The following is a 10,556-nucleotide window of genomic DNA, read 5'->3' as shown; positions in this document are numbered from 1 at the left end:
AATCATTACTTTTTGCTGTTAACAATAATGGCAGCGCTATAATATTATTTGTGCTATAAAGTCGATTAAATGTTTTCATATTGTTAAACAACAAAAATATTTCAGCATAAAATGTTATGAATTTCGTCAAATTGTTTTTTCTACCATCGTCAAAGGGGGACTTTTATTTTGAAGGGAAATCGCCGAGGGCACAGCCTTTTTCTTGATACGTCTTGCGTATTGTTGCTGATGGAACGGAGGTCTCTTTGTTGACGTTCGCTACAGATCTGGGTATTATAATGCCACGCCTCTTCTGGAACACTAACAGGAAGTAATGAGCTTGTGATTTTAGTTGAGAAAGCGTGACCTAATTCCTCATCTGGGTCATGTAGCCTTCATTTAATCAGAGCGATCTAAAGAGTAGACTACATATATTAGCTTTTTCTGCTTTCCCGCTGTTCATTGTTGGTCTTTTGTGAGACCGAATTTCGTGTGATGAGGTGACAACAAAGGAACCACTTTTTTGAAGGTAGTTTATTGCCGCGTTCAAAACAACTGGGAACTCGGAAAAATACTAGGTCAAATAATGACGTCAGATTTTCAGGTCGGAAAGTCAAAGCTCTGGAAATAGGCCCGAGTGTCCGTGTTTAAATTTCGAGTGGACTGACCGTTTGAATCAAGTTAATCCATTCCCAGCTCGTTTTTCTGCGTTCCCAGTCGTTTTAAATGCACGTAAGTCGGAGATTTCCGGGCTCTCAATTGTTTTGAACGCAGCATCAAGCCTTCAAACTCAACTCTGGACCTGGAAGCCAGTTAAACTGCATTTATTAATTGTTCCCCTCTAATCAGGGACTTGTTTAGATCTGGGACACCAGGTGTGTGCAATTAATTATCAGGTAGAACAGAACCTGCATCTTGTTCACTCTACTTATTTTATTAAACAGTAGCGTGTATTGTAGCATCATTTCAAATAAGAATTTGTTCTTAACTGACTTGCCTAGTTAAATAAAGGTTATTTAAAAAATAAATGCATTGTAGCCTACCAAATGTAACTAGCTCGCTCTGTATCTCAAGTCACTTGACTACATCAAGCCACACAACTAGTAGAGGAACTGAGAAATGCGATCACGTGGCAGGAATACACTGTAGTCTCTTGATACTGAGCTTTTATCCAGAATGAGGAAACGAGTGTGCAGCAGCTTCAGCTATTTTTCTCTGTGTGTGTGTGGTGCCTCACATAATCCAATATCTACAGGTGAAGGCAACATACCAGCATCTGTGGTCTAACTTGGATAGGCTACTGGTGGTTTGACACACACACAGCAGAGGATATGTGGTGGTTCCAGCAGGGTCTTTGTATTCTACCGGTGGCTTTGGTATTATGGACGGCGGCCACGTTCATCTTTGCTTACATCACTGCTGTGCTGCTGAAACATGTGGACCCACTGGTGCCATACATCAGGTCAGACACAGGCTCAACACCATCCCCTGAGCCTTTTTACCATTATACTTGCAATCACTTCACTTTAAAAGTAGTAGACAGAATTTTACATGTATTACAATTGTACATTACATTGTGATAGTGGGAGATTACATTTTTGATGGTCATGTTTCTGTTCACAGCGACACGGGGACGGTTGCCCCAGAGAGATGTGTGTTTGGAATCATGCTGGACATCTCAGCATACTTAGGTAACACCACCATTACCTCTCGGATTCCTCTTTGGAATCTAGCAATACATTTGAAACCAGCTATAAACCTGACCGAATTTGTGACTATGTTTTGATTTGTGATCGTGTTTTGTCGTGGCAGGCATAGCCACCATGTACGTACGCTACAAGCAGGTCCAAGCCTTGACAGTCGAAGAGGAGTCGAAGCTGCATAAACTCAACCTCTTGGGTTTGGTGCTGGGATGGACCAGCTCCTTTGGCATGTGCATTGTTGCTAACTTTCAGGTACCCATTGAGAGTCTTGTTTCTGTTTGTTTTGATGACAGTGTATGTAAATGTGGTACTATAAAATCATTCTCTCTCTCAACAACAACCAGAAAACGACTCTGTTCTCCATGCACCTGGTGGGGGCAATATTGACGTTTGGCGTGGGGGCACTGTACATCCTGGTGCAGACCTTGGTGTCTCTGTGCATGCAGCCTCACGTCCACGGGAAGAGCATCTTCTGGGTCCGACTCAGCATCGGAGTCTGGACCTTCGCCAGCATCATCAGCAGTATCCTCCGCTATTTCTGCAACAAGAAAATATGAAATCATGATTCACTGTTGATGATAATAGAATAATAATGTTGTTGCTATAAGACAATGCCACTCAATTACAGTGAATGGAAGCTGTGAACTCGTGCAACAAATTGCAAGGACCTCTGACAGCTTGTTCAAGATCCAAACGTTCTGAAATATTACAAGAGTTGCCCTCTAAACACAGCTCTAGCCCCTGCCTGTTGTGCTCCTTAACCTCCTCACCTCTCAGTGTTTGTGTCATCTGTCATCATGTACAGTAGTCTACCTGGAGTGGACGTGGCCCATAAACTGCACTGGATACCTGGGGAGACGGTCAGTAGACTTTGTGATAGCGCATACACGCACACCAACACAAACTAACAGCTCTGTCTGTTGCAGGGCTACATCCCTCACATCGTCAGCACCATCTCTGAGTGGTCTCTGGCTCTCTCCTTCATCAGTTTCTTCCTCACCTACATCAGAGACTTCCAGGTACCTAAGCTCTCCTACTCACTTCACTCACTCCATCACTTGAACCAGACAGAATATATGTTCAAATCAGACTTTATTTGTCACATGCGCCGAATACACACCTTACTGTGAAATGCTTACTTACAAGCCCTTAACTAACAGTTTAGTTCAAGAAAGAGTTAAGAAAATATTTACCAAATAAGTAAAAAATAAATAATAATAAATAAATAACACAATACAATAACGAGGCTATATACAGGGGGTACCGGTACCGAGTCAGTGTGCGGGGGTACAGGTCAGTTGAGGTAATTTCTACATCTAGGTAGGGGTGAAGTAACTATGTATAGATAATAAACAGTGAGTAGCAGCAGTGTACTAAACAAATGGAGAGGGGGGTCAATGTAATAGTCCGGTGGCCATTTGGTTAATTGTTCAGCCGTCTTATGGCTTGGGGGTAGAAGCTGTTAAGGTCCTAGACTTAGTGCTCCAGTACCGCTTCTCGTGTGGTAGCATAGAAAACAGTCTATGTCTTGGGTGACTGGAGTCTCTGACAATTTTTGGGGGCTTTTCCTCTGACACCGCCTATTATATAGGTCCTGGATGGCAGGAAGCTTGATGTACTGGGCCGTGCGCACTACCCTCAGTAGCGCCTTACTGTCAAATGCCGAGCAATTGCCATACCAGGCAGTGATGCAACCGGTCAGGATGCTCTCGATGGGAACTTGAAACTCAACGTTGTTAATGGGGGCTTGTTCGGCCCGCCTTTTCCTGTAGTCCACGATCAGCTCCTTTGTCTTGCTCACATTGAGGGAGAGGTTGTAGTCCTGGCACCACACTGCCAGTTCTCTGACCTCCTCCCTATAGGCCCTCATCGTTGTCGATGATCTGTTCACCACCCAATGCTGTGTCGTCAGCAAACTTAATGATGGTGTTGGAGTCGTGTTTGGCCACGCAGTCATGGGTGAACAGGAAGTACAGGAGGGGACTAACACACCCCTGAGGGGCCCCAGTGTTGAGGATCAGCGTGGCAGACGTGTTGTTGCCTACCCTTACCACCTGGGAGAAGGCTCGTCAAGAAGTCCAGGATCCAGTTGCAGAGGGAGGTGTTTAATTCTAGGGTCCTTAGCTTAGTGATGAGCTTTGTAGGCACTAAGGTGTTGAACGCTGAGCTGTATTCAATGAACAGCATTCTGACGTAGGTGTTCCTTTTGTCCAGGTGGGCTGCAGCAAAATCCTGCGTACCCCATAGCTCTCCAGGGCAGAAGTTGGAGACCATGATTCTAACAACTGTTCTCCGTTTCCCATCTGTAGAAAGTAACGCTGCGGGCAGAGGTGGACCTACAGAGCAATCACCTCTACGATTCTCCACACTACAGCATCACTGCACAGGTCAACCAATCTGAGACCTCCCCACTGATGGCGGGGGGCATCTGAACAGGACAACTCCTCGTGGTGCGGTTGAGTCTAGCTGTAATTATGAACATATTGAATGGAATCAATGAGATATAGAATGTTGAGGGTGTAATCAACGAGCACTATTATAAACAGGGTGGGTCGAGCCCTGAAATCTGATTGCCTGAAAGTAGTGGTATATCGGACAGTATACCACAGGTATGACAAAACATATGTTTTTACTGCTCAAATTACGTTGGTAAACAGTTTATAATAGCAATATGGCACCTCGGGGGTTTGTGGTATATTGACAATATACCACGACTAAGGGCTGTATCTAGGACCTCCGCATTTGCGTGGTATATTGGCTATATACAGCGAACCCCTCGGGCCTTATTGCTTAAATATACCGCTGAAAGACCTAATTCTCAGATAGTGTAAATTCCACATGCCCTTTTAAACTGACATTTTGGTTCTTATTAGAAAGTAATTATATTTTTATTAAACCTAAAGGGGTTCGATCCACTGACAAGACATGTATTTTGTTTCAGTAGTCAGAACACAACTAACCAGTATTTATTATTATTATTATATTCTCTACCAGCCACTCGATGGTGCCAAAGAATCGTCAAGATGTTTGTTTTGACTTTCTTAAATCTAACAATGAGCATTTGTTGCGCTATCTTACGTTTGTCTTTCACGAGAATTGATATCATTAGGTGGTTTACAGCAAGGCACTTGAACTAATTAACTAGAATGTGATTTATTTGCTCTACTTTACTTTGGGATGCTAAGTTTAATTGATTTGAATGTTGCTCTCACTCTGTTAAAGTAGGATAATATAAGAATTGGGTTTGGCTGTAGGTTTGGTCATTAGTGAATTATGGATTTTCTTGGGATGCTTTTCTATTAGTTTTTATGTTTCTATTTTTCCCAATGATCATCTCTATTACCCATAAAAAGTTATGTGAATTTCTCTTTCCTGTAGAATGGATACAATATTGGTGAGATGTAAGGAGGTGCTTAGTACAATATTTTTGGTTATTTGAAGATGTTTTCTACTGAAAGTTTATTTTGTTACAGTATATAAAACATTTCAGCTGGCCACTTTTTGCCACCAGTTTCTATAACTGTGTGGAGGAGGTATTGCCATCATTGCTGTAAACTGGCCTGAATAATTCCATCAATCGGTTTCATGTTAACCTGATCACCTATGCAGTAACTACATAGAAGCTTTGTTTGTTTCATTCTCATAAGAATGGAAAGCATCAAATTCACTGTTGTATATGAAGGCTTTATAACAGAATAAAACATTTTACTTCTAACGCCGTTATAGATTAAAGCAATAACAAACAAGATAGTTATGACATTTATTGGTATATTGAGTAATTTACACCATACATGATACACACATCTAATTGTACTTAAACTGAATTGAACAAAAACAATGTGTTGTGTTGGTACCATGTTTCATGAGCTCAAATAAAAGATACCAGAAATGTTCCATATGCACAATTATTATATATTTTTTTACATCCCTGTTAGTGAGTATTTTTATCCTTTGTGAAGATCCAGTTATGACAGAATTCGTACTTGAGCAATGAAGTGCTCTGCAGCACTGTCTTCAAATTCCTTGGCGTCCATGTTACCCACAGCTGGCTCCGCTCCAGCCATAGCCTGGGCCAGCTTAACGGGTGATATTTTAGTGCTTGCCTCCAGCTAGCGGCTAATCCTGGCATTAACCTCCATATAGGGATTTTTGTTAGTGTAGTGCAGGGTTTCTTAAACTTTTTCAGCGTGGGACCCAAATGACAAATTCTGTATTTTCCTGGGACCCAAGCTTATGAAAACATGCAACAATACATACATATCAGTCCATTTCATTGCCCTTAAGCCAGCCTAAAACAGGTGCAATAAAGACAAACAATTGAATGAAATATAAATAGCTATTTGTGTTTATTTTCCCCCATTAACACTAGGTTGGAACTATTTCTGTTAAACTATAATAAATCATTTTCATTCTGAACTGGAATAAACTGATTGATCACATCACACAGATGTAAACCAGAAAACAAATACGAAGCCCTAATGAGAGGTGTGTGGCTGGTTGAAGTTTTTAACAAGCAGGTCTATTCTGTACTCAGTTTTTGACAATGCAACCCTCAGGTCATGCTCAGCATGGAGTGTTTCTGTACTTGTTTTATAAGTATGCCAGAGTTGAGAACCCTGACTCATAGATATGTGGTGACAAACTGGATCAGAAGATCTACCGCTTTCTCAGTCAGGCAGGATACCACTTCCTGCTGTAGATGAACAAACCAGAACTGTGTTTTCCTCAAAAAGCATCTTGCTTCACATCAGTTTACTCCCGTTCAGAATTATTATTTTTTTAAACGTATTTTAACAGCAATCGTTCCAACCTAGACTTGTTTTCACTAATAAGTTCTACAGTAAGATGTTCAGTAGGCCTGATAATGTTTCATCTTCATATGTACTGTTGCTTAGGGTTGCACTAGTTAGCTAGCATGCTTTGACTAACTTTAGCGAGCTAGCTATTAGCTGTGTACAAGGGGATTGTTTGAAAGAGAAACTCACATCTACTACTATGAGAGTAGTAGATACTAGTACTACTAGTACTCCCTTATTTCTGCTGATCATCCATCACCTGTTATAAAATTACGTCTTGCTAGCTGACTTACCTTTCCACTATCAAAGCACTGTTTGCTGAAGCATTCTGCCATTTTCTGAAAGAACTCCCTGGGTTTAACTGTCATGCTCAGTGTTGCCAGGGCCACCTCATATTTCTAGCCCTATGACCTCTGAAAACTCGAACACAAGGCCTGAAAACTATCCAAAAATATGTTTTCGCAGCAAGAGGAGTTGCCACATGTATCCATGAAATCCTTTTTCTATAACGTTATCGAGCGTTAAGGAATACGTATTTTTTTTACGACGTAGGCTAAGAAGCTAAATGTGTTTTTCCATCAAAGTAATGATTCTTGTAAGTTTAAGAATATGTCGCAAGACAAAATATAAATTGCCATTTATCTCAAGATAATTTTCTATCAATGGGTGACGATTTAACTTGTTTTGACTGCTATAATTAAGTAATAATGTCCTAGGAGGTGTGGTATATGGCCAATATACCACGGTTAATAGCTGTTCTTTGGACCTAGCCCTTAGCCGTGGTATATTGGCCATATACCACAAAACCCTGAGGAGCCTTATTGCTATAAACTGGTTAACAATGTAATTAGAATAGTAAAATGAATAGTAAAATGTTTTTGTATTTCCCATGGTACACAGTCTGAGCCCTGAATGCTGATTGCTTGACAGCTGTGGTATATCAGACCGTATACCACGGATATGACAAAACATTTATTTTTACTGCTCTTATTACTTTGGTAACCAGTTTATAATAGCAATAAGGCTATCAGGAATCAAGGTAAGACCCAAGTTTATTGTAACCACAGGGGCAGGCAAATGACAGGACAAGGCAGGCAGGGGTCAATAATCCAGAGCAGAGGCCAAGGTACAGGACTGCAGACAGGCTCAAGGTCAGGCAAAGGTCAAAAACCAGGACGATGTGGAGAAGAGAGACTAGGGAACAACAGGAGCTGAGACAAAATGCGGGTAGGCTTGAACAAACAAGATGAACTGGCAACAGAGACAGAAAACACAGGGGATAATGGGGAAGATGGGCGACACCTGGTGGGGGGTGGAGACGAGCACAAGGACAGGTGAAACAGATCAGGGCGTGACTTTGGGCACCTCAGGGGTTTGTGATATTTGGCCAATATACCACACCTCCTCTGGCTTCATTGCTTAAATAAATGTACATAACTATAGATATATCCAACAGGAGAATTTGAGTGATGAAAGTTGGACAGAGGATCTCAATCTCTGTGCAAGAAACACTTGGATGAACATCAAAATACAAATGTTAGGTTATTTTCTGGCAATTGTGCCTGATGTTAAGACTACAAACCGCTATGAAAGGCCTATTTGCGAGATTGACTTATTTCAATGGGGCATAGGCTAGGCATACTGACTAAAATCTGAGTTTAAAGCCATCTCCCTCCCACAGAGAGCGCACTGAACAGCGAGTGCTGTTGCACTTGGCCAAACCAATTCCAGTAATTCATGAAATAATTATACATTTACTCTAACACAGGGCTGCCCAACCCTCTTCCTGAAGATCTACTGTCCTGTGGGTTTTCAGTCCAACCCTAATTTAACACACCTGATTCTACTTATTAGCTGCTCAACAAGACCTTAACTAGCTGAATCAGATACGCTAAATTAGGGTTGGACTGAAAACCTAGAGGACATTAGATCTCCAGGAAGAGGGTTGGGAAGCCCCGCTCTAAACACGTAACATGACCCATACTTGAAGAAAGGCTGGTGTAGTGGTTTGCATCAGAGGAGCAGCCATCGGATCACAACGTCTCCAGGGTTTCGTGGAGGGTACCCAGCACCGCCAGACACAGTGCCCGACCAGTAGGCCCCTCAGCTGGGACGTAAGACCCCTGCGTACAGTCTCTGTGCCTGCCGTATGTAGTCAGAAAACACAGCACACTGTGCCTGAAGACGTCGTAGGGCACTGTCCCATGGTCGTGACAGTGTAGCCGGGTTAGCAGGGGGGCTGAGGTGGAGATGGGGACACCCCCCCCCCCCAGCTGCAGAGACGCTATAGGAATAGAGAATAGAACAGAACAGGAATATTACTTAGATTTCCATCAACATAAATTGATATTTTAGTCTGCTCCAAAACCCCTCAGACAAAACAACACACAAACACAGCACTTGAGAGGAGCAGTGCCTTGCTCAACAGCACAAATGGTTTCTGGAGTCAGGGATCTTAAAAACCAGCAGTGTATATTATACAGTATGAATGATCAATTGTATATGCTACCTAGAGTGTGAGTATAGAGGTGCCCCCCTCCTCCACCTGGGCTGTTAGAGCTGCTGGGGCCCTGTCTGGGTTTATTCAATTTAATTTTACCTTTATTTAACAAGGCAAGTCAGTTAAGAACATATTCTTATTTTCAATGACGGCCTGGGAACAGTGGGTTAACTGCCTGTTCAGGGGCAGAATGACAGATTTGTACCTCGTCAGCTCGGGGGTTTGAACTCGCAACCTTCCGGCTACTAGTCCAACGCTCTAACCACTAGGCTACGTTGCCGCCCCGAGGTCATAGGCCACAAGCACGTTGCTGCTGAAGGCAGATCTGGATACAGACACACGTGTATGTAGACATGCACAGGGACACATGGAAGCACACAAACACAGGACAAGAGCATTGTGTGGTTTCATTGTGAGATAAAATGAGAACATAGAGCTGATGCATTATATGAGTTCCACATCCCTCATTGTCCTAGTTCCATAGCAACTGGCCTGCCTCATCAGGAACTGAAAGTAGACTACTACCCTTTGCCGCATTCTTTTGAAATATTATTATTAAGCAATAATATGTTTGAATATAAATAAAATAAAAATGTGTATTTGTTTAACCTTTATTTAACTAGGCAAGTCAGTTAAGAACACATTCTTATTTACAATGACGGCCTACCAAAAGGCAAAATGCCTCCTGCGGGGATGGGGGCTGGGATTAAAAATAAAATAAAAATATAGTACAGAACACACATCACAACAAGACAGATCACACTACATAAAGTGAGACCTAAGATCACAACATAGCATGGCAGCAACACATGACAACACAGCATGGTAGCAACACAAAAGGACAACAACATGGTAGCAATACAACATGGCAGCAGCACAACATGGTAGCAGCACAAAACAGGGTACAAACATTGTTGGGCACAGACAACAGCACAAAGGCCAATAATATGAACTTGCTGCACTTCCCCTGGTCTCACTCAGTAACTTTCCATGTACAAAGTTCCTATTCACCCTTCATTGACACCTAACATAAACTCTGCAAAAAAAGAAACGTCCTCCCACTGTCAACTGTGTTTATTTTCAGCAAGCTTAACATGTGTAAATATTTGTATGAACATAAGATTCAACAACTGAGACATAAACTGAACAAGTTCCACAGACATGTGACTAACAAAAATTGAATAATGTGTCCCTGAACAAAGGGGAGGTCAAAATCAAAAGTAACAGTCAGTATCTGGTGTGGCCACTAGCTGCATTAAGTACTGCAGTGCATCTCCTCCTCATGGACTGCACCAGATTTGCCAGTTCTTGCTGTGAGATGTTACCCCACTATTTCACCAAGGCACCTGCAAGTTCCCGGACATTTCTGGGGGGAATGGCCATAGCCCTCACCCTCCGATCCATCAGGTCCCAGACGTGCTCCATGGAATTGAGATCCGGGCTCTTAGCTGGCCATGGTAGAACACTGACATTCCTCACGAAGTCGACCATCACCCCTGGTGACATCAAATTCAATTTGCAAAGTGGCTTGGTAGGTTTAACACTAGAACACACAACGAGTATCTCAAGTTGAAGGCT

The 10,556-nt window shown here is 42.3% G+C and overlaps 1 protein-coding gene across 5 annotated transcripts; it reads left to right on the top strand.

Moving 5' to 3' along the window:
• Positions 1-179: 179 nt before the first annotated feature.
• Positions 180-5,576, top strand: dram2b (DNA-damage regulated autophagy modulator 2b). Of its 5 annotated transcripts, none has more exons than XM_035778356.2 (8): positions 180-310; positions 1,235-1,441; positions 1,603-1,670; positions 1,792-1,934; positions 2,027-2,204; positions 2,460-2,542; positions 2,609-2,701; positions 3,992-5,576. In XM_035778356.2, the coding sequence occupies exons 2-8, from the start codon at positions 1,311-1,313 to the stop codon at positions 4,112-4,114; spliced, it is 819 nt and encodes a 272-aa protein (XP_035634249.1). In that variant the 5' UTR covers positions 180-310; positions 1,235-1,310; the 3' UTR covers positions 4,115-5,576. The 5 variants fall into 5 exon arrangements, with proteins under 5 accessions (XP_035634249.1, XP_035634247.1, XP_035634251.1 ...); XM_035778354.2 differs by lacking the exon at positions 180-310 and adding an exon at positions 317-508; XM_035778358.2 differs by lacking the exon at positions 180-310 and adding an exon at positions 522-711.
• The last annotated feature ends 4,980 nt before the right edge of the window (positions 5,577-10,556 follow it).

The sequence above is a fragment of the Oncorhynchus keta genome, chromosome 10 (assembly GCF_023373465.1).
Source record: "Oncorhynchus keta strain PuntledgeMale-10-30-2019 chromosome 10, Oket_V2, whole genome shotgun sequence".
Lineage (NCBI taxonomy): Eukaryota > Metazoa > Chordata > Actinopteri > Salmoniformes > Salmonidae > Oncorhynchus > Oncorhynchus keta.
The sequence above is the reverse complement of the archived record's forward strand: the minus strand, read 5'-3'. Positions and strand labels throughout refer to the sequence as shown.